Consider the following 25,579-nt stretch of genomic DNA (forward strand, 5'->3'; position numbering starts at 1 on the left):
GAGCACTATGGGACGCAACTGCTGTGGTCATAAGTCCCCTAGAACTTAGAACTACTTAAACCTAACTAACGTAAGGACAGCACACACATCCATGCCCGAGGCAGGATTCGAACCTGCGACCGTAGCGTTAGGTTACGTAGTGTGTAATGATTGGATTGTTTGGGAGGAAGAGACCAAACAGCGAGGTCATCGGTCTCATCGGATTAAGGAAGGATGGGGAAGGAAGTCGGCCGTGCCCTTTCATAGGAACCATCCCGGCATTTGCCTGGAGTGATTTAGGGAAATCGCAAAAACCTAAATCGGGATGGGCGGACGCGGGATTGAACCGTCGTCCTCCCGAATGCGAGTCCAGTGTGCTAACCACTGCTCCACCTCGATCGGTGTAGTGTGTAAGATTAGGGACTGATGACCTTAGCAGTTAAGTCCCATAAGATTTCACACATTTTTGAACAAGTCAGCTATGGAGGCAGACTCTGTACTGTTACTGTTACATTAAACACGGGCGTGTACAGGGATGCCAACCACATTTCGCCCCAACACACCATTGGCGGGAAATTACGAATGTTCCGGTATATTTTGAACAGACCACGTATGTAGGTCTCACAATGGCTGAGAGCACTCTGGTCCAGTCCTCTCGCCGAGGAAAAAAATCCCTGGCAGTACCGGGAATCGAACCAGGGTCCACCAGCACAGTACTGACCAACTTTGCCAACTCTGCTATGGAGGCAGACTCTTTACTGTCACTGATACATTAAACACAGGCGTGTACAGGGATGCCAACCACATGTCGCACCAACACACCATTGGCGGGAAATTACGAATTTTCTGGAATATTTTGAACAGACCACGTATGTAGGTCTCACAATGGCTGAGAGCACTCTGGTCCAGTCCTCTCGCCGAGGAAAAGAATCCCTGGCAGTACCGGGAATCGAACCAGGGTCCCCCAGCACAGTACTGAGCCACTTTCCCAACTCAGCTATGGAGGCAGACTCTTTACTGTTACTGTTACATTAAACACGGGCGTGTACAGGGATGCCAACCACATTTCGGCCCAATACACCATTGGCGGGAAATTACGAATGTTCCGGAATATTTTGAACAGACCTCGTATGCTGGCCTCACCATGGCTGAGAGCACTGTAGTCCAGTCCTCTCGCCGAGGAAAAAAGTCCCTGGTAGTACCGGGAATCGAACCTGGGTCCCCCAGCACAGTACTGAGCCACGCTGCTAACGCAGCTAAGTTGACAAATGGTTCAAATGGCTCTGAGGACTATGGGACTTAACATCTGATGTCATCGGCCCCCTAGAAGTTAGAACTACTTACACCTAACTAACCTAAGGACATGACACACATACATACCCGCGGCAGGATTCGAACCTGCGACCGTAGCGGTCGCGCGGTTCCAGACTGAAGCGCCTAGAAGCGCTCGCCCACACCGGCCGGCCAGCTATGTAGACAGACCCTTCACTGTAGATTAGATTAGATTAATACTAGTTCCATGGATCATGAATACGATATTTCCTAATTATGTGGAACGAGTCGAATTTTCCAATACATGACATAATTACGTTAATTTAACAACATACTTAAGTTAATATAACAACTTTTTTATTTTTTGTTTTTTATTTTTTTATTTTTATTTTTTTTATTTTTTTATAACTTTTTTGTTTTTTTCTTAATTTATATCTAAAAATTCCTCTATGGAGTAGAAGGAGTTGTCATTCAGAAATTCTTTTCATTTCTTCTTAAATACTTGTTGGTTATCTGCCAGTCTTCTGATACTGTTTGGTAAGTGAATAAAGACTTTAGTGGCAGTATAATTCACCCCTTTCTGTCCCAAAGTTAGATTTAATCTTGAATAGTGAAGATCATCCTTTCTCCTAGTATTGTAGTTATGCACACTGCTATTACTTTTGAATTGGGTTTGGTTGTTAATAACAAATTTCATAAGAGAGTATGTATACTGAGAAGCTACTGTGAATATCCCTAGATCCTTAAATAAATGTCTACAGGATGATCTTGGGTGGACTCCAGCTATTATTCTGATTACACGCTTTTGTGCAATAAATACTTTATTCCTCAGTGATGAATTACCCCAAAATGTGATGCCATATGCGAGCAATGAGTGAAAATAGCCGTAGTAAGCTAATTTACTAAGATGTTTATCACCAAAATTTGCAATTACCCTTATTGCATAGCCGGCCGAAGTGGCCGTGCGGTTAAAGGCGCTGCAGTCTGGAACCGCAAGACCGCTACGGTCGCAGGTTCGAATCCTGCCTCGGGCATGGATGTTTGTGATGTCCTTAGGTTAGTTAGGTTTAACTAGTTCTAAGTTCTAGGGGACTAATGACCTCAGCAGTTGAGTCCCATAGTGCTCAGAGCCATTTGAACCTTATTGCATAAGTAGCTGAACTCAAACACTTCGGCAGACCAGCAATGTGTTTCTTCCAATTTAATCTCTGATCAATGGACACACCTAAAATTTTTGAATATTCTACCTTAGCTATATGCTTCTGATAAAGGTCTATATTTATTAATGGCGTCATACCATTCACTGTACGGAACTGTATGTACTGTGTCTTATCCAAATTCAGTGAGAGTCCGTTTACAAGGAACCACTTAGTAATTTTCTGAAAGACAGTATTGACAATTTCATCAGTTAGTTCTTGTTTGTCAGGTGTGATTACTATACTTGTATCATCAGCAAAGAGAACTAACTTTGCCTCTTCGTGAATATAGAATGGCAAGTCATTAATATATATTAAGAACAACAAAGGACCCAAGAGCGACCCTTGTGGAACCCCATTCTTGATAGTTCCCCAGTTTGAGGAATTTGCTGATCTTTGCATATTATGAGAACTGCTTATTTCAGTTGAACGGAGGGTTGAAGTACGAACGTGATTGCTTTGACTGTGGGTTGATGAGCGACGTGACGCGCCATCTTTGTGTGTTCTGCAGCTCCCCGGACAGCGACGACACGTACCCCGGCGAGGAGCCCGAGGAAGATTTGTCGATGCGGGACGATCAGTTCCTGGTGTCCGACCGCAGCGAGAACAAGTTCTACGGCTCGCTGCACGGCGCCGGCGGGGGCGGCGGGGGCGGCCTGGGGCTCGGACTCGGCGGCGGCTCCGGCTTGGGGGCGGGCGTCTCCGCCCCCGGCCTCGGCTACATCGGACGCCGCCTCCACGTAAGTCCACGCACTCGCTGACTGTTCGCTGGCATCTCGTGCGAAGGCCGTCTTAAAAGTTTTCACACCAACAGCGAAAGAAAAATAATGCCAAGTTTGTTCGCGTAGCCATCCTCCGCAAGCGCAGAAATACTTGTTTTGTGGATGAAACCGCCTTTTCTTGCTGCAACTTAATTTCTTTTTCCTAGACGCCTTTCGCCTTTTTCTTGCTCTAACAAGGGAACCTCCCCATCGCACCCCCCCCCCTCCCGCCCCCTCCCTCAGATTTAGTTATAAGTTGGCACAGTCGATAGGCCTTGAAAAACTGAACACAGATCAATCGAGAAAACAGCAAGAAGTTGTGTGGAACTATGAAAAAAATAAGCAAAATATACAAACTGAGTTGTCCACGCAGAAGATATGCAACACCAAGGAGAGCGTGAGCTCAAGAGCGCCGTGGTCCCGTGGTTAGCATGAGCAGCTGCAGAACGGGAGGTCCTTGGTTCAAGTCTTCCTTCGAGTGGGAAGTTTGATTTTTTATTTTCAGACAATTATCAAAGTTCAGGCACTCACACATAATCAACTTCGCTCTCCAAAATTCCAGGACATGTTCGCATTTTCTTGTTGCTGTTTATGTGACAAACTCTTATCTATTCGTCACTTTTTTTGGGAGTGATTATCACATCCACAAGAAAACCTAAATCGGGCAAGGTAGAAGAATCTTTTCACCCATTCACCAAGTGTACAAGTTAGGTGGGTCGACAACATATTCCTGTCATGTGACGCACATGCCGTCACCAGTGTCGTATATAATATATCAGACGTGTTTTCCTGTGGAGGAATCGGTTGACCTATGACCTTGCGATCAAATGTTTTCGGTTCCCATTGGAGAGGCACGTCCTTTCGTCTACTAATCGCACGGTTTTGCGGTGCGGTCGCAAAACACAGACACTAAACTTATTACAGTGAACAGAGACGTCAATGAACGAACGGACAGATCATAACTTTGCGACAATAAAGAAAGTAAACTTTTCACTCGAGGAAAGACTAGAACCAATGACCTCTCGTTCCGCAGCTGCTCACGCTAACCACGGGACCACGGCGCTCATGCGCTCACACTATCCTTGATGTTGCATATCTTGCACATGGACTACTCACATTGTATATTTTGCTTATTATTTCATAGTTCCACACAACTTCTTCCTGTTTTCTCGATCGATCTGTGTTCAGTTTTTCAAGGCCTGTCCACTGTGCCAGCTTATTACTAAATCTGAGGGGGGCGCGATGGGGAGGTTCCCTTGTAAGGTATGCCGGCCGCGGTGGTCTAGCGGTTCTGGCGCTGCAGTCCGGACCCGCGGGACTGCTACGGTCGCAGGTTCGAATCCTGCCTCGGGCATGGGTGTGTGTGATGTCCTTAGGTTAGTTAGGTTTAAGTAGTTCTAAGTTCTAGGGGACTTATGACCTGAGATGTTGAGTCCCATAGTGCTCAGAGCCATTTGAACCATTTTGAACCTTGTAAGGTATCTTCAGTGGGACCTATAACGATACACTTTTGTTACTTTTGGATTATCAAACAGTTCACTTCACGAAGCTTCTTGTCAGATTAAAACTGTGTGCCAGACCGAGACTCAAACTCGGGACCTTTGCGTTTCGCGGGCCGATTGAGCTACCTACGAACGACTCACGGGGCGCTAGAGCCGCCACGGTATCTCAGCGTGTTCGGTCAGAGGGTTAGCTGTCCTCTGTAATGAAAAAAACTGAGTTAATGGATCAACAACGAACTTAAAAGGGTGTCTTACGACGTCCGCACCGATAAGATACAGCGACCGAAAACGAACAAAATAAAAAATAAATAAACAAATAAATAAAAGGTCGGTAGAGCACTTGCCCACGAAAGGCAAAGGTCCTGTGTTCGACTCTCGGTCTGGCACAAATTTTTAATCTTCCAGGAAGTTTCATATCAGCGTACACTCCGCTGCAGAGTGAAAATCTCAATCCAGTTCACGTCATGTTACAGTTTCCCAGATGAGAGGAAACGCAGATCACAGCAAACTGTACTTAATTACATTAAGAAACGCAACGAAAACTGATAATCTAAAAATAATGTAATTAAGTAATTACTTACATATCAAGACAGTATCTGTTCTCGAAAGAACAGAATACTGTTGATGACCGTGCAGCTTTTCCCTGGAGTAAATGATTAACTGAAACCCTCAGCTGCCGACAGGTGTTGTTGATATACCTCGATGTGGACAGCTGAAAAAGTGTGCCCCAACCGGGACTCGAACCCGGAATCTCCTGCTCACATGGCAGACGCTCTATCCACTTGAGCCACCGAGGAACAGATGAATAGTGCGACTGCAGGGACTTATCCCTTGCACGCTTCCCGTGAGACTAGCATTTATTCCAGGCAAAAGCTGCACGATCATCTACAGTATCTGTTCTTTCGAGAACAGTTACTGTCTTCGTATATATAGTTAAAGGCTACCCAGCCATTGACCTTCGTCTGTGCGAATACGCACAAGTTGCCCAAACTCTTACGGGAATCGCCAAAGCGTGCGCGAGCAATGAGTGAATGGGCAAATGTCTATAAGGTACATTACACATGTAGAATTGTGGGCAGTTGGGAATGTGAGTCTCACGGGAAGCGTGCAAGGGATAAGTCCCTGCAGTCGCGCTATTCATCTGTTCCTCGGTGGTTCGGATGGATAGAGCGTCTGCCATGTAAGCAGGAGATCCCGGGTTCGAGTCCCGGTCGGGGCACACATTTTGAGCTGTCCACATCGAGGTATATCAACAACACCTGTCGGCAGCTGAGGGTTTCAGTTAGTCATCATTAATAACTTACAGTTTGCCATTTGAGACAGAACCCACATCACAGCAAACTGTAATTACTTAATTACATAAAAAAAACGCGATGTGAACTGTTTGATAATCTAAATATAACAAAACTGTATCGTTATAGATTCCACTGAAGATGCCTTAGAGCAAGAAAAAGGCGAAACGTGTGTGCGAAACATAAATTAAGTTGCAACAAGAAAAGGTGATTTTATTTATAAGAGTGAAGCTCGTTTTCCACGTTTTCTTGCAAATACATTTGTTTTTGGCCGAGATCGTCTTCACTAAACAGGATCTTTATTCTTATTGCCGGCCGAAGTGGCCGTGCGGTTAAAGGCGCTGCAGTCTGGAACCGCAAGACCGCTACGGTCGCAGGTTCGAATCCTGCCTCGGGCATGGATGTTTGTGATGTCATTAGGTTAGTTAGGTTTAACTAGTTCTAAGTTCTAGGGGACTAATGACCTCAGCAGTTGAGTCCCATAGTGCTCAGAGCCATTTGAACCATTTTATTCTTATTTTTGCTAGAGTTACTGCATCATGAGTACCTTTTTTTATTTTCATTCCATTGTTACCGCATGGTGTGGTTTTCCTGGTTGTCTGCGTTTTTCGTTACAGTTGTTTTTGTTTCACAATTTGTCAGTTTTTTAGTTTCGCCATTACTTTCACTGTGAAAAAGTGGGTTACAAATTTTAAAAATATGAACCATACATCAGCGGACGCAATGGGTTCAGAGGGATAAAGTCATATATTTTGCAAAATAGTGGTTCTGAAAACGATGTAGATACATATTTCCTATGTATTTATGACATGCTGCGAGCGTTAAACAGTGAAAAACTCCACAGTTTAACCTTTTACAATCAGAGTGAAAGGTTACAAATCGGCAGATTTTTCGCTGTTTAAACAGTGATGCTAAAAGATTACAAGGTGCAATTTGTCACTTTTTAACGCTCCTATTACCACTACGGTCAATATGACCCCGTAAGCACATAAGAAATACACATCTTCATTGCCTTCAGGACTATTATTTTCAAAATATATCTGAGTCAGTTATGTCCCCTGGTGTTTGGTTCGTTTCTTTTTTCATAACCCATTAAAAGCTATTCATGGTTTTTGCACTTAGTACCACTGGGGACAATATGATCTCAATTTAATTTCTTCCTTTGTTTCTTCAATGTAACATTCATGAAAATAAAATGATGACTGTTAATTTGAACATGTGTAATGTACGTTTTTATGTTAGTTCGTTAAAATACTGCCAATATGTGTAAATTTCTTGGAGTCTCTGTGTATCCCGTGTTAGTGAAATAAAAAAAACTGTGTAAGTAGAAGGATTAAACAGTGACAGTGAAAGACTGAAAAGTGCACATTTTCACATTTAACATAGTGGGACTACGGGAAAAATGACAAACTTCGAAACAAAAACGACTGTAACGAAAAACATAGACAACCACAAAAACCATAGCATGTGGTAACAAAAAAAGAAAGAAAAAAAGGAACACTTATCATACTTTAACTTCTGCGAACCATGTCTCAGTAAAAGAAAAAAAAATTGTTTGCTCAATATGAAAAAACAGTCATTTATTGTTTCTCAAAGTATTCTAGTTCAAAATTTGTACCAATTCTCGACACATCGTATCCTCTCAGATGTTGCTAGCTTAACAATGCGGTTTTGGAAGCATTCAGCAGTTTCACGAGGTGATGAAAGTACCTGTCCACACATCTTTTGTTTTACAAAAACAAGTCGTTAGGCAATAAATTAGGTCGATATGGGCAGTGAGACCTTACTTCGGTGTTACTGTATTTCATTTACCGCACAGCATATAGTAAAAGTCTTTGAATCACAAAACAAAATACACATTCACAAAGTTTACTAAACTGCCTCATATTAACGCTTCAGCACAGCTCTCCAAAGGTATATCGAAAAGAATCATCCGATTTTAAAAAGTCATAACTATTATGTTGTTTGTTGAAATATTAAGTGAACAATGTACTGTTGGAAAGAGAACACACTGTTTTACATGGGTCCCGCTAGGTAGCAGCAGTGTGCATGCACCCAATTCAATTCTACTCTAGTAAAAATGGTGTCGGGAGAAAGAAAGCGTTTTGTGTTCTACGTTTGGCGCAGTCCGGGTCAGTAATAACTGTTCAGCGTGACTTTCGTATTAGGTGTGGTGTGGATTCTCCGACAGCACAGAGCACTAGACAATGGCATGAACAGTTCCGAGAAACAGGTTATTTGTGTATAGGCAAATCGCCGGGTCGACCCGAGTCAGACGTGGAACGCATCCGCCGAGAACACTGTTACAGCAAGCACATATCTCGATATGCTCGAGAATTTTTTTTCCCACAGTTGTAAACCGATTCGAACGACTTCGCTTACCTACAGAATGGGGCACCGCCACATTGGCATCTTGAAGTGCGGGAATTTTTAAATCAAAGGGTTACTGAACGAAGGATCGGTCGCTCTGGACCAAATGATTCAGCCTTACATTATTGGCCTCCAAGGTCACCGGACCTGACTGTATGTGATTATTTCTTGTGGATGTGTTTATGTGCCTCCGTTACCAAAAACAATGAATGAACCGAACATCGCATAACAGCAGCTGTAACTAAAAGGCCCGTCCACACGCAACGATCTGTCTGCGCAAATGTCTGCGCACATCACATCTGCGCAGACAGATCGTTGCGTGTGGACAGAAGATTTGCACCAACCTGAGGTGTGTGCAAACCTGGAAGTTGGAGTTGGAGGTTTGAGCGAAACCTCTCAAATCTGTGGGTTCAAACCACATCTGCGCAGACAAGTTGGAGCGTGTGGACAGGAGATCGCCACAGATCTGGCGCGAAACAGCTGTTTGCTCTGTCTAGTGTTTGTATTCGTGCGCACAGGACATTAAAATGGCTGATACTCGTCAGTGTTCTCGAGAGTTTGTAAGTGAATTCATTGAAATATGTAGAAACCACCTATGTTTGTGGAAGATTAAAAGTAAAGAATATAGTGACCGAGACAAAAAGACAGCAGCATACAATGCTCTAACTAAAAATTGCGGGCAGTTGACGCCTCGGCAAACAGAGAAACGGTAATAAAAAAAAAATCGTTGCGAACTGGCGAAATTATTTGCGGATGGGTATCGAAACTTATAATTATCTCTTAAATCTTGTAACCCCTCATATTATGAGAAAAAATACTTGTATGAGAAGGGCAATTTCTCCTCATGAACGGCTGGCGGTAACATTAAGATTCCTAGAAACAGGAAGGAGCTACAAGGATTTGGAATTTTCAACTGCAATATCGAAACAACCGTTGAGTAAAATAATACCCAACACATGTGAAGCTATTTACGCTGTCCTGAAGGATGAGTTCATGAAGGCAAGTCAAGTAAATTAAGTCTGTCAGCGAACTGTTTACCGAAAAGAGTTATCCAAAGTTCAGAAATCTAGAAGATCTGGTGCAAGAGTAGATCAAGTATACCAGCCAACGTTATGGTATTTTGATCTACTTGGCTTTCCTAGTGATCAAGAAACGCCAAGACCAAGCAGGAGTACAATTGAAGATGAAATTGGAGTGTCAATGTGCCAGGAAATGGAACACGAGGTAATGTAAAACAAAACAGGTTCGCCCTGCAACTCTCGAAGTAAATGTACGTGAGAAAACTGCTTTCGCTTTAGCAGCCACTGTCGGCACCATTTTGACCGCTTTCTCTGTTTCCTGCGGTTGGTCTGAATGTTTTTTGCAACACAAGTTGCGAACACAGACCACAACAGAACTTCCTCCATTTCTATATTTCAAAATAACTTAATTAAATTTTTGACGTTTACGGGGAGCGTAGTCGCTTGCCACTGATATTTCTTTTCTACACCGACAGATGGCGGGCGAGTGGTAGATTGGGGTTTGTGTCGTGTGAACACACCACATTTGCAGCGATCTTTTGCATGTACAGACATCTGCGCCGATGTCTGCGCAGATAGATCGTTGCGTGTGGACCGGGCTTAACTGAAGACATGCTCACTGCACTGGAACCATTTGAATACCTAATTTACATATTCCGTGCATCGCAAGGGGGCCATATTGTACACCTGTGAAAAGGAACAGAAAAAACTTTTTCAGTTTCCTGTTCATCAAAAAACAAAATTTATTGCATATGTTTATTAGTTTCAGAGATATATACGTGCCAAATCGGATGGTTCTTTTTCATACACCCTGTATAATACAAATGGAAATAGTTACAGGCGACTATCAAGGTGGTTTATGTAGTTTACAATTTCCATTCATCGATGGCACTGAATTCATTTTCAGTAACAATCCTGGCTCTGACAAGACTATGATGTCTCGATCTCATTCATTTTCGTTCCACAAAGAATACATCACTTAATATAGGAAGGCCACGGTTATGAAAGACCTTTTGGTATTCGCATAATAGCGTGTTCTTCCGTCTAATATCGGGAGGTGCGATGTCAGATGAGATACGTAACCAGCGTATGGAAATAGATTGTGCTGACCAACTAATGAACCGCATGGATTCGTTAAGTTGCACACCTGTCATTTGCGCTTATGGATGATTAAGTCGGATAGACAATAGTACTCTACTGTTGAGTACACCAATCTTCTCGAAGTGTATTTATTTTATTTTGTTTGTTTTCGTGTTCCAGAGATCCTTGATGCGAGTTATCGCCGGGATGTAGAACTTGCCAGATTATTATTTTTATTTATTTATTGTCATCCCAATGATCACATTCGTGATATAGGATATGCCAGGGTACATTTTAACAACTATATAATATATTTAAAAAAAATTTTATCTTTGCTGAATTCATATGAATCTATCTTATGTTTAATACAACTAATAAGTGTTTTTATAACATAATTTCATATGTGCTTGACAGACATATTCACTGATGTAATTTCATTTGTCACACTAACTTAAACATATATTCTTATACAGTTGTGCAGAGATATTTACTTAACGTTTTAGTAACATTTGTCAAGCATGTGGTTCATTATATTCTAATACAGCTGAGCATAAAAATTCACTTACACTGTAATAACATTTGTCAAGCACGTGATTCTTTATAACAGTTTTAAATTTATCCTCATTTTCCAGCTCTTTGATATGTTTTGGTAGTGCATTAAAAAGCTTGATGCCTTGATTACATACATGTTTCTGACTTCGGGTCCTTGTTACAGCTTGTATGTGGAGACCTTTAGATTGCCATGTATTGTAATTATGGTAGTCTGTATTGGTTTTCATTTTGTCCTGGTTTCTTTTGATCACCAACAGACATTTCAGAATGTATAATGATGGAATTGTTAAAATTTTCAATGCTTTAAAAAGGGGCCTACAATGTGTTTGGGGTGGGCTCTGGGTCATTATCGGAATAGCGCGTTTTTGTAATTTGAAAATCTCATTTAGACGACAATTTGTTTTTCCCCAGAATACTATCCCATTGGATGCAATGGACTGAAAATAGCCAAAATATACTAATCTGGTACAGTCATTACTACAAACTCTTGAAATTGTTCTAAGTACAAAACATGCTGAATTTAGTTTTAGTGCTAAGCTCACCACATGGTCCTTCCAGTTAATCTTCCCATCAATGTGCACACCCAGGAATTTTGCACACTGTACTCTTTCAAGCTGTTTGCCCTCCATGGTGGGATTTAGGTTGTCATGTTCACTTATTTTTCCATATTGCACATAATTTAGTTTTTTTTCCAGTGTTAGCTTGTTAGCACTAAACCATTTTTGCATATCGTGTAGGACATGGTCCACAGTGCTTTGCAATGACTGCTTCATATCACTAACTATTAAACTAGTATCATCAGCAAATAAAGTGATTCTAGCTTTTCTCTCTGACACCTCAATTCATTAATGTAAATGAGGCACAGCAAGGGGCCTAATGCACTTCCTTGGGGTACACCTACTGTGACCTCCCTTGGATTTGATCTTAGTTTAATTTTTTGGTTAATATTTGGTGCTGTAATTTCAACCAACTGAATCCTCTTTTTTCAGATACGACTTCTAACCACTTTTTTACCGGTCCTCTGATACCTATAGCTTGAAGCTTTTCCAAAAGTATGCTGTGGTCAACAGTGTCAAAGGCTTTTGACAAATCTAGATTTATCCCAACTACACTTTTTCTCTCTTCCAATGTAGTGATTATTTCTTTTGTGTATTCCAGTACAGCTGTTTCGGTACTTCTCCCAGCTTGAAATCCATGCTGATTAGTGTTTATCAGATTGTGGATATTAAGATAATGTGTGACTCTATATTTCATTAGTATCTCTAAAACCTTGGAGAAAGTTGGGAGAAGTGAGACAGGTCTGTACTTTTTCATTTTAAGCTTATCACCCTTTTTCAACCGTGGAACGACTTTAGAAATTTTCAGTTTCTGTGGAAACGCAGTAATAATCATATCTAAATGGTCACGAGGCTTACAAACTAAATCATATATAAACAGATACATGGGATTCAAATGTTTAAACACACTGATTATAGTAGTAATAATGATTGCACAAATAAATTATAAGTCTAACATTCTAATACTTATAAAAAAGCATTCTGTCGTCGGTTGATATGTCAGTGCTACATAGTCTGTTCTTATAGGAATGCTTAAAATGAAACACATTGCGCTAATTGTTACACGCTGTCAAAAAGTCCCTGTAAAGAACAGAAAGAACTATTCAAAGATAAAGTTTCAGCTGTTATTTGAATTTAGACATATCCCCAGTGATTGATTTAACATGAAATGATTGTTTATTGTATACTTTTGTGCTTGAATTATGTACTCCTTGTGCCATGCTGAGATTTTTTTATATCTTTGTGAAGATCATATTTAGCCTAGTTCTTGTATCATGATCATTATATTCACTATTTGTTTTGTAAATTGTATGATTATTGTTCACAAAGTGCAATAGTGAAAAAATGTACTGAGATGGCTTGATGAGGATCCTGAGCTGTTTGAATAAGTTTGTGCAAGAGCATCTGGGATGCACTCTAGCTGTAATTCTAATGACTTTTCTGTGCAATGAAAACTTTGTTTGCTTGAGGCTGGCTACCCCAAAATATGATGCCTTATGTCATAAGTGAATAGGAATATCCTAGGTATGCAGCTTTAATTGTTTTGAAGTCATAACCAGATGAAATTAAGCGAATGGCAAATGCTGCTGATTTCAGTCTTTTACGTAGGTCGTTGATGTGAACTGGCCAGTTTAGATTGTTTTTTTATGAGTAGTCCCAGGAATTTGGAAGACACCCCGCAGTATTTCTTTGTCACCACATTTTACTTCAGTATTTTCCTGTTTTTTATTTGCTGTTTGAAACTGAGTGAATTGAGTTTTGTTCCCATTGAGTGACAAACCATTTGAAGGGAACCAGTCTAGAGCTTCTTTGAATAAAGTGGTTGCAGTGTTCTTGAGACTGCAGTTGGGTGTTTTGTCAATCATAAGGGTTGTGTTATCAGCAAACTGGGTGCAGTATGCTTTTTTGTGTTATACAGAATGGAAGCTCATTGATGAAGTTGAGGAAAAGAGCTAGACTGACAAAAAAACACCATACAGGAGTTGGGTTGGGAAGTAATTCGGCATCCACTTTGCTAACCTGATCGTGTGCCCTGAGATCTTCACCTTTTCTGCTCTGTATCGGACAATCTTCAAGGAACTTCTTTTCTGAAGAAAATGCTGTCTGGACATGGCTGGATGGTTTCTTTGCCACAAAGCCACATGGTTTCTCTAGTCCCGGAAACAAAAAGTCACCCCAGCATTGGCAGTGTAAATAGTGAAGGAGAATATATTATTGATGAGTGAAATCTTTATTATGTGTATCTGTTGTGTTCATTAAACTTGTGGAAAAACACAACCCTATACTTTTATTGGTCTCCGTTCATCTCGAAACAGCCAAAAGACTGTGATTGCTATTTTGTTCCATTGCCATTATTATGTCTGGATTTTGCATTTCCTCAGTTTTTTTTTTTTTTTTTTTTTTTTTTTTTTTTTTTTTTTTTTTTTTTGCTTACAACAGCTGGTGGGAGCCTAGTTTTGATGTGTAGTCAAATTGTGTGGAATTCATGGGGAATGGTTGTTTCTTGCAGATAAGTGCTTGCGTAAATTCAGATGTACTGTAGTCTTCCGTTTTCTGAAGGATGCCTCTGTCTACATCTACCGCTACATCCACAAGCCACCTGACGGTGTGTGGCGGAGGGCACCGTGAGTACCTCTTTCGGTTCTGCCTTCTATTCCAGTCTCGTATTGTTCATGGAAAGAAGTATTGTCGGTGTGCTTCTGTGTGGGCTCTAATCTCTCTGATTTTATCCTCACGGTCTCTTCGCGAGATATACGTAGGAGGGAGCGATATACTGCTCGACTCTTCGGTGAAGGTATGTTCTCAAAACTTTAACAAAAGCCCGTACCGAGCTACTGAGCGTCTCTCCTGCAGAGTCTTCCACTGCAGTTTATCTGTCATCTCCGTAACGCTTTCGCGATTACTAAATGATCCTGTAACGAAGCGCGCTGCTCTCCTTTGGATCTTCTCTATCTCTTCTATCAACCCTGTCTGGTACGGATCCCACACTGCTGAGCAGTATTCAAGCAGTGGGCGAACAAGCGTACTGTAACCTACTTCCTTTGTTTTCGGATTGCATTTCCTTAGGATTCTTCCAATGAATCTCAGTCTGGCATCTGCTTTACTGACGATCAGCTTTATATGATCATTCCATTTTAAATCACTCCTAATGCGTACTCCCAGATAATTTATGGAATTAACTGCTTCCAGTTGCTGACCTGTTATTTTGTAGCTAAATGATAAGGGATCTATCTTTCTATGTATTCGCAGCACATTACACTTGTCTACATTGAGATTCAATTGCCATTCCCTGCACCATGCGTCAATTCGCTGCAGATCCTTCTACATTTCAGTACAATTTTCCATTGTTACAACCTCTCGATCCACCACAGCATCATCCGCAAAAAGGCTCAGTGAACTTCTGATGTCATCCACAAGGTCATTTACGTATATTGTGAATATCAATATTCAGTATCAGTATTATTCACATGCCGAACCTCTTCTATCCTTTTTGTGCACAAAAAATTTTTAATGTTATTTTATTTTATGCACAACACATTACCATGCATAATACAATGGAGGAAAACTGCTAGCATTTGAAACTGCTTCAAGTCACATCAGAATGGACAAAAACAGGTCCTGTATGGTTTTCGAGGTAATCTTATACCACTCTTCCTGAAAATTAGTGGCAAATTCAGGTAACGATGATGGAAGTGGATGGTGATCACACACCCTTCTCTCCAAAGTAGCCAACAAAGACTTGGTAGTATTGAGATCTGGTGGCTGTGGTGGACTGGGAAGCGACAATTCATCCTCACACTCACAAAACCTGTCTTGGATGATGCAAAGGTTTTTCCATTAATGTTTGGGCAGGCATTGTGCATACTAACTTAGTAGGACCATACATTCTACCTAGTGACACATACATCATCTGCCTACAGGAGATCTTACCTGTACTTCTGGACAATGTTCCTCTAGCTGTCCGTAGACGAATATGGTTCCAGCGGGATGGAGCCCCAGCTCACTTCAGTTGAAATGTCAGGAATCACCTGGATGCTGCCTAGGGCCAGCAGTGGATAGGACGGGGCAGTCCAGTTCCCTGGCCACCACATTCTCCTGATTTAACCTCTGTGGACTTTTTCTTGTTGTGTCATATGAAAAGCTCGGTGTACAAGAGCCCTATCACACCTGAAGAATATCTCGTTGCCCACGTGTCTGTTGCTGCTGGACAGATTATCGACATGCCTGATGTCTTTTCTAATGTTCGCTGATAAATGTGCCGTTGCTGTGAATTGTGTATCTCTGTCAGTGGCCACTCTTCCAAGTGCCTCTTGTAAACTATTAATAAATTTCTGATGTCATTTGTCTTTACATGTCTTTTCAGTTTCCTCTGATTCATACTACCGCACACACATTCCTATATGAAATCTGCTTATCTATGTCCTCCCTACCAGCCTTTACATTTTTGTCATATATGAGGGTTGGAACTTAAATAGTGGCAACTATTTATTTTCAGCTCGTACAAAATAGACACGTGTTTCAAAGTTTTACTGCGCTTCAGAGTAGTCACCAGTATTGTGTATAACCCGTTGTCAGCGATGTGGAAGTCGTAGGACACTCTTAGCAGTGCCAGTTGTGTTGACAGTTAGAGTGGCGTGGTCTATTACCTGACGAATTTGTAGCAGCTCTGAATTGAATGCCGTGAAGTGTTTCCTTCAGTTTAGAAATCGAGTTGAACTCACGAGGGCTTAAGTCAAGGGAGTAGTGCAGTATAGCACTTAGTAGCCCTATCAGTCAAACAAATCAGTAACAGCTTGCACTGTAAGTGCTTGAGCATTGTCCTGTAAAATGATGGTCAGGTCCTGCAGAAAGTGTCATCACTTCTGTCTCTAAGCTGGTCGTAGGTTGTGTTCCAAAATTGAACAGCATAGAGACAGAGGTGATGACACTTTCCACAGGACCTGACCATCATTTTGCAGGACAAAGCTCAAGCACGTACAGTGCAAGCTGTTACTGATTTGTCTGACTGATGGGGCTGCTAAATGCTGTACCACCTACTGCCCTCCCCTGACTTAAAGCCCCGTGAGTTCAACTCGATTTCTGAAGGAAACACTTCACGGCATTTGCTTCAGAACACTACAAATTTGTCGGGCAATAGACCGCGCTGCTCGAACTGTCAACACAACTGGCACTGCTAAGAGTATCCTACGACTTCCACATCACTGGCAACGGATTATGCACAATGCTGGTTACTACTTTGAAGGTCAGTAAAACTTTGAAACACTTACCTGTTTTGTACGAGCTGTAAATAACTAGTTCCCACTGTTAAAGTTCCAACCCTCATAGTTCAGGACCACCCAGTGTATGTGGTGTCCAATAGAACAGACACCACATATATATATATATATATATATATATATATATATATATATATATATATATATATATATATATATATAACAGAGGGAAACATTCCACGTGGAAAAAATATATCTAAAAAGAAAGATGATGAGACTTACCAAACAAAAGCGCTGGCAGGTCGATAGACACACAAACAAACACAAATATACACACAAAATTCAAGCTTTCGCAACAAACTGTTGCCTCATCAGGAAAGAGGGAAGGAGAGGGAAAGACGAAAGGATGTGGGTTTTAAGGGAGAGGGTAAGGAGTCATTCCAATCCCGGGAGCGGAAAGACTTACCTTAGGGGGAAAAAAGGACAGGTATACACTCGCACACACACACATTTCCATCCACACATATGTGTGGATGGAAATGTGTGTGTGTGCGAGTGTATACCTGTCCTTTTTTCCCCCTAAGGTAAGTCTTTCCGCTCCCGGGATTGGAATGACTCCTTACCCTCTCCCTTAAAACCCACATCCTTTCGTCTTTCCCTCTCCTTCCCTCTTTCCTGATGAGGCAACAGTTTGTTGCGAAAGCTTGAATTTTGTGTGTATATTTGTGTTTGTTTGTGTGTCTATCGACCTGCCAGCGCTTTTGTTTGGTAAGTCTCATCATCTTTCTTTTTATATATATATATATATATATATATATATATATATATATAAAATTAAGGTGATGACGGCCAGTGATCACTTGATCACTTCAGTGCAGATGCATAGCAAGCTCAAACTCTTATGGGAAATGGCAAAATGCTACGAGTAGTGAGGATAATGAGCAAGGGGAGCTACATCAGTAGTGTGTGCATAAGTTGAGAATTTGGGTCTGACAGGATGTGTGCTGGGTAGTCCATGCAGTTGTGTTGACCACTGTGTCTGGATGGCATACAGCTTACTGCGTGTGCCCAGTAAGCAGGAGACTCGGGATCCAATCACAGTACACCATAAATTTTCGACTTTCCCCATTGATATAAATCAGTCGCCACTGCCAACTAATGTCTTTAATTTTTTCATTTGTTTTACTTAGACCATCTTGGACCTTAATTTAAATGGCCTCTTTAATCATGCAATGTGAGAATAAGGAAGATTGCCTAAGTATCTTTGTTTCATTGTAATTTATAGTAATACCATTGTCGGCCTTGGCTGACTTGGTGGTGTAATTCAGTGTGGCGTCTATGTCATGGTACCTATCTTGTATTACGTGTACGTTATCCAGACTGTATGCTATGCTGCACTGGTGGGGGATTTTCTAGACCTCTTTGTGAAGGGCTGGATCATGCTTTACTGACCTAGTAGTGTTAAGGTCTTAGGGGATGGGAGAAGTACACATTTGACAATTTGTTGATCCAATATTCTGCTGGCTTTTATGGAGGAATTACTCACAAATGGGATGCATGCAATTTATTTGTGCTCATCTTTCTCTTCGTGTTGTTGTCAAACAACAACCTGTCTGAACATACGCCTTACTTGCTTGTTACCTCTATCTGTTCCTTCATAGTGTTGTCTCCAGGTGTCTTAGCTCAGTTGAAACACTGTCTTGCTTGCAGATAGTTCATGCAATGTGAAGAGGTGTGCATAAGAGATCTTAATTCTGAGAGTTGTGGGATCTGAAGCTCTTTCATGTACGCTTGTTCACAGGGCGCGAACCCTCCGCAGTCGAGTCACCCTCCCATCTGACCTGAAGCTGTTGGAGACAACATTCCAAAGGAATGAGTACAGCAACAGGAGCAGAATAGTGGAGGGGGTAACAACCACCATATACAGGGTGTTACAAAAAGGTACGGCCAAACTTTCAGGAAACATTCCTCACGTACCAAGAAAGAAAATATGTTATGTGGACATGTGTCCCGAAACGCTTACTTTCCATGTTGGAGCTCATTTTATTACTTCTCTTCAAATCATATTAATCATGGAATGGAAACACACAGCAACAGAACGTACCAGCGTGACTTCACTTTGTTACAGGAAATGTTCAAAATGTCCTCCGTTAGCGAGGATACGTGCATCCACCCTCCGTCGCACAGAATCCCTGATGCGCTGATGCAGCCCTGGAGAATGGCGTATTGTATCACAGCCGTCCACAATACGAGCACAAAGAGTCTCTACATTTGGTACCGGGGTTGCGTAGACGAGAGCTTTCAAATGCCCCCATAAATGAAAGTCAAGAGGGTTGAGGTCAGGAGAGCGTGGAGGCCACGGAATTGGTCCGCCTCTACCAATCCGTCGGTCACCGAATCTGTTGTTGAGAAGCGTACGAACACTTCGACTGAAATGTGCAGGAGCTCCATCGTGCATGAACCACATGTTCTGTCGTACTTGTAAAGGCACACGTTCTAGCAGCACAGGTAGAGTATCCCGTATGAAATCATGATAACGTGCTCCATTGAGCGTAGGTGGAAGAACGTGAGGCCCAATCAAAACATCACGTACTGATGTGCTTGATGCTAGTACTGTAGAGCAATGAGTCGCATGTCAATACAAGCACCGAAGTCAACATTACCTTCCTTCAATTGGGCCAACTGGCGGTGAATCGAGGAAGTACAGTACATACTGACGAAACTAAAATGAGCTCTAACATGTAAATTAAGCGTTTCCGGTCACATGTCCACATAACATATTTTCTTTATTTGTGTGTGAGGAATGTTTCCTGAAAGTTTGGCCGTACCTTTTTGTAACACCCTGTATAGGATACCAATCGGAGCAGAGCAGCAGTCATTAGGAACCACAAGAATAGCAACAATTCTTTTTGGTGAAGTGTTGTGGAGAACTTACGATGTGAATCAGACGAACACTCAGGAATTCTAGAAGAACTATATTATTTATACTTTCTAACAGAAAAATTGCCAACAGCCCTGCCACAGGGGTAACACAGGTTCCCGTCCCGGTCACCGAAGTTAAGCGCTTTCCGGCCGGGCTAGCCCTCGGACGGGTGACCGTCCGGTATGCCGAGGGCTGTGGGCAAGCGGGGTGCACTCGGCCCTCGTGAGGCAAACTGAGGAGCTACTCGACCGAGAAGTAGCGGCTCCGGTCTCGGAAACTGACATACGGCCGGGAGAGCGGTGTGCTGACGGTGTGCCCCTCCGTATCCGAATCCGGTGGTGCCTACGGTCCGAGGACGACACGGCGGCCGTTCGGTACCGTCGGGCCTCCGTGGCCCGGTCGGGATGAGTTTAGTTTAGTTTTAACAGAAAAATTATTCGGTAGTATAAGAAGCCGGCGCTACACCGTCCACTCGTCCACGACAGGCGGCGACGTACCTGTGCCCGGCCATCTTCCCCTGGGTGGACACGGGCCCGGCCACCGAGGAGTCGGGCATGTTCGTGATGAAGATGGTGGGCGTGCTGTACGTGCTCATCCTGACCTTGGACATCACGGTGGCCGCCTCCGGGGGCAGCGGCGGCTCCTGGCTGGCCGCGGCCCTCTCCGTCACCGTGCTCGCCATCATCGGCGTGCTGCTCGCTATCTCGAGGAAGCCCCAGAACAGGTACTCTTTCCCGTCGCCAGCTCTACTCGGGACGCGGCACGGACTGAGTTCGGCAGTGGGTGAGTGCCAGATTCTGATTCCACATTCACCGAATAGATGTATTGGCACGACGTCTCCCCGCGGACTTCGGTCGGTGAATTTGACTGTGCAGCCCAGTGGCTCATTTTGGTAAATCTGACCCTTTGACGAGGACATTTCTGCAGACTGAACAGTAGTGCTGTGCTAGAGCACGACTCGAATTGCTTAGCCGAAAGTCGGTCTTCACTCGAGATTTTTATCTTTTGTCGGTACTACCTCCACAGCTGGTTTTGCTGTTGCAATTTACTTTTGTGATCGCATTTACAGTCAGTTTATTAGACATTTAATTCCTTACTTTTTTTCTGAGTGTTACAGTTTTGTTTGAAATGATTAATAGTAGGTAACTCTTATACCCTTTGTTGAAATATGTGGAGAGGTACCGACATGGTCATCTGCAACTCAATTCGTAAATCATTACAATCTCTAATATCCAAATAAATTCTTGCACGGAACTCAGTCAGGTAGTATTTTTAAATGACAGTTTTTCCGCATTTGGCTGTTACTTTTACTAAAAAATCACGTTATATGTAGATATGTCCATATAAGTAATATCAAAACTTCTATTGTGAATTTCTCCAATTACAACAGGAGTTAGTATGGGGGTAGTATTTATCTGTAGTTTCTTCTTCTTTCTTCATTTGGGTCATCTAAGGACCACACACCAATTTCAGTGCTTCCTTCTTTGTTCTTTCTTTTTCCTCCGGTATTCCTTCATATTTTCACTATATATCCTTTTTCTCTCCTCGGACCATTTTGACCCTGTCTTCTTCTCCCTCTTGCCTTGGAATCCTTCCATTTTTAACACTTTCCGCTTGAAACTCTCTGTTTCTGATGCATCTTTTTCACTTATGTTGTTTCTTTCCTAATCTTTTCTAACTTCTTGAATCCAGGCTATTGTTGGCTTGACCCAAAGCTATTTAGAAATCTGTTTGGTTAACCTGTCGCTGTTCATTCTGTATAAGTGTCCAAAAAATAGCAGTCACCTCTTTCATAGTGTTTCATTTATGTTTTCTATGTTGCGATAAACTTCTTCATTGCTTCTTAATTTCCATACCTCTGTATTTTTTTGGGGCCCAAGTATTTTTTGAATGATTTTTCTCTCTAGGACTTCAAGTTGTGTAATTTGTAGTTCAGTAATGGTGTGGCCGAGCGGTTCTAGGCGTTACGGTCTGGAACCGCGCGACCGCTACGGTCGCAGGTTCGAATCCTGCCTCGGGCGTGGATGTGTGTGATGTCCTTAGGTTAGTTATGTTTAAGTAGTTCTAAGTTCTAGGGGACTGCCCAGAAGCATTTGAACCATTTTGTAGTTCAGTAATAAACATTCACTTGCATAAAGGCATTCTGATTTTACTACTGCGTTGTAGTGCGGTATCTTCAAATTTTAGACAGACACCTTTTGTTGTAGACATTCCTAGTTATTCCACAAGCTCTCACCATTTTATGTACTCTTTCTTCTATAGTGAATTTTTCTAATCCATTTTCTTGGATTATTTCTCCCAGATATTTAAATTTGTTTACCCTCTTTATCTGGCCAATATCCATTGCTAGGGATTCCAAAGCATTTTTTATATTTGTCATAAATTTTGTTTTTTCTACAGATATTCTTAAACCTACTTTGTTGGCTGTTTCTTCTAAGAAATTGATTTGTATTCCAGCATTTGTTAGGTTTTCAGAAAGAATGGCAAAATCATCCACATTTATCTATATTTTATTTTACTTTACATGTCTTGTTCTATAGGACCAATTGGAGGAGCAACTCTTCAAGGTCATGGAACATACGAGCACATTAAATTACAACAAAAAAGTAACAAATAAAAGAAAATGTTTATGAACCCAAAAAAAGACAAGCCATCAGTTCATGTAGATGCAATCAACAATGTAACACAGGAATCGGCTTAACTCCTCCACAGAATAGAAGGTGTGACCCATGAGGGAACTCTTCAGTTTCGATTTGAAAGCACGTAGATTACTGCTAAGATCTTTGAATTCAAGTGGTAGCTTATTGAAAAAGGATGCAGCAGTATACTGCACACCTTTCTGCACAAGATTCAAGGAAATGTGATCCAAATACAGATTGTGTTTCTGCTTAGTATTAACTGTGTGAAAGTTGCTAATTTTTGGGAATAAACTGATACTGTTGAAAGAAATGACAGTAAAGAATATATATTGTGGGGCCAATGTCAGATTATCCAGACTAATGAACAGGGGTCAACAAGAGATTCGCGAACTTATTCCACTTGTTGCCTAAACCAAACATTTCTGAGCAAAAAATATCCTTTGAGAATGGGAAGAGATACCCCAAAATATAATACCATACATCATAAGCCAATGAAAATAAGCAAAGTAGACTACTTTTCACGTCAAACTATCACTTACTTCAGATACCGTTTGAGTAGTAAAAATGGCAGCCTTAAGTCTTTGAACAAGATCCTGAGTATGGGCTTTTGATGACAGTTTACTGTCTATCTGAATACCTAGAAATTTCAACTGCTCTGTTTCACTAATCATATGCCCATTCTGTGAAATTAAAATGTCAGGTTTTGTTGAATTGCGTGAAAGAAACTGCAAAAACTGAATCTTACTGTGATTTAGCCTTAGTTTATTTTCTACAAGCCATGAACTTACATCATGAACTGTTCTATTTGAAACAGTGCCAATGTTTCAAACAACATCCTTTACAACAAAACTAGTGTCATCGGCTGACAGAAATATTTTAGAATCACCTGTAATAATAGAAGGCATATCATTTATGCAAATAAGGAACAGGAGTGGCCCCAGTACTGACTCCGGGGACACCCCCCATTTGACCATGCCCTGCTCAGAACCCGTATCACAGCTATTCTCAACACTGTGGACAATGACCGTTTGCTGTCTGTTGTTAAAGTAAGAGGTGAACCAACTGTGAGCTACTCCCCGTATTCCACAATGGTCCAAACTTCGGAGCAACATTTTGTGATCAACACAATCAAACACCTTAGTTAAATCAAAAAAGATGCCTAGCATTCGAAACCTTTTGTTTAATCCATCCAGTATCTCAAGTCTGTGTTAATGAAATATTTGTAGTTTATTTTTCACTTGCACTAATGCTGCACGACTCAACTACATGACCTCCAACCAGCACTTGATACGAGGGTGAGTCAAATGAAAACCTTAAATATTTTTTTAAATATTATTTATTGTGCAGAAGTGGTACAAAGCTGTATCACTTTTCAACATAATCTCCCCCATGCTCAATGCAAGTCCTCCAGTGCTTACAAAGTGCATAAATTCCTTTAGAAAAAAAATTTATTTTAGTAGTCCGTGCAACCAATTATGCACTGCGTGGTGTACCTCTTCATCAGAACGGAACTTTTTTCTTCCCATTGTGTCTTTGAGTGGTCCAAACATTTGGAAATCACTTGGGGCTGGGTCTGGTGAGTATGGTGGATGAGGAAGACACTCAAAATGCAGGTCTGTGATTGTTGCAACTGTTGTACGGGCAGTGTGGGGCCCTGCATTGTCATGTTGCAAAAGGACACCTACTGACAGGAATCCACATCACTTTGATTTGATTGCAGGCCGCAGATGATTTTTTAGGAGAGCTGTGTACGATGCACTGGTCACAGTGGTCCCTCTAGGCACGTAATGCTCCAAAATGACACCTTTTTCGTCCCAAAAGAGAGTCAGCATAACCTTCCCTGCTGATGGTTCTGTTCGAAACTTCTTTGGTTTTGGTGATGAGGAATGGCACCATTCTTTGCTCGCTCTCTTCTTTTCCAGTTGGTGGAAGTGTACCCAAGCTTCGTCCCCAGTAACGATTCTTGCAAGGAAGCCGTCACCTTCTCGTTCAAAGTGCCGAAGTAGTTCTTCACGAGCATCGACATGTCGTTCTCTCATTTCAGGAGTCAGCTGCCGTGGCACCCATCTTGCAGACACTTTGTGAAACTGGAGCACATCGTGCACAATGTGGTGTGCTGACCCGTGACTAATCTGTAAACGTGCTGCAATGTCATTCAGTGTCACCTGGCAGTTTTCCTTCACTGTGGCTTCAACTGCTGCAATGTTCTGTGGAATCACAACTTGTTGTGCCTGACCTGGACAAGGAGCATCTTCCACTGAAGTCACACCATTTTCGAACTTGCTACTCCATTTGCAGACTTGCTGCTGTGACAAACATGGATCACCGTACTGAACCTTCATTCGTCTATGAATTTCAGTAGGTTTCACACCTTCACTATACAAAAACCGAATAACAGAATGCTGTTCTTCCGTGGTTGCAAGCCACAAGTGGGGCGGCCATCTTTATACTGATACTGCGACGGTATGTGTACATCTGCACTATGCTGCCACCTACAGTCCATTCTGCACACTGTTTGTAGCACACTTACCAACTTACAGGATAACGGCGCGAAATTTCGATTTGTCATTACAAAATTAAGGTTTTCATTTGACTCACCCTCGTACAATATGCCCCCCACACCATCTGAGAAACTCACTGGCAAAGGGTATGACCGCCCTACTCCCTCATCCAAAGAGGAACCAGTTACCGGCACTTAGACCCACAAACCAGCACTGAGGTACTTCTGCCATTGCATTTGTGTGGTGAATGTGGAACCAGAGTCTGATTTAGCCATACCTATCACATCACTAGTGCATGCCTGTGAAGCGATGCTGAAATTGGATGTAGTTGGGTCTATGGAGTTAGGAGAAATTTTTGCCAGCAGTATTTGACCAGCAAGTATTGGAGTGGTGTCCCTCATAACGAGACTTTGCAAGAAAGTCTTTTATTAAACTACCAATATCTGTATGTTGTGTCACAAGGCACACTGATGTGCCACTGTAGACTACAATCCATCCACTGGATGACCTTATGCACAGCGACCCCCTTGGTGCCGTTGGAGAACCAGATTTAAAGTTGTCCCTTCTTTCATCATCATACAACACAAACATGACACCAAACTATGCATACACTCATTTATATCATCAATAATTAACAAGTACACTAAAACATAACTCACACACCACATCCAAAGGTGCCACTGTGTGTGGAGGTGGAATATCCTTTCAGATTAGAAGTCT

At 41.9% G+C, this 25,579-nt stretch overlaps 1 protein-coding gene across 1 annotated transcript in view; it reads left to right on the forward strand.

Moving 5' to 3' along the window:
* The window catches only part of LOC126213052 (probable cationic amino acid transporter), a 717,466-nt gene that overhangs the window by 676,520 nt on the left and 15,367 nt on the right, over positions 1 to 25,579 (forward strand). The window contains exons 13-14 of the mRNA XM_049940623.1: positions 2,959 to 3,187; positions 20,205 to 20,443. Of these exons, the coding sequence (XP_049796580.1) occupies positions 2,959 to 3,187; positions 20,205 to 20,443 (468 nt within the window). The remainder of the gene's footprint in view (positions 1 to 2,958; positions 3,188 to 20,204; positions 20,444 to 25,579) is intronic.

This window comes from Schistocerca nitens, chromosome 11 (assembly GCF_023898315.1).
Source record: "Schistocerca nitens isolate TAMUIC-IGC-003100 chromosome 11, iqSchNite1.1, whole genome shotgun sequence".
Taxonomy (NCBI): Eukaryota; Metazoa; Arthropoda; class Insecta; order Orthoptera; family Acrididae; genus Schistocerca; species Schistocerca nitens.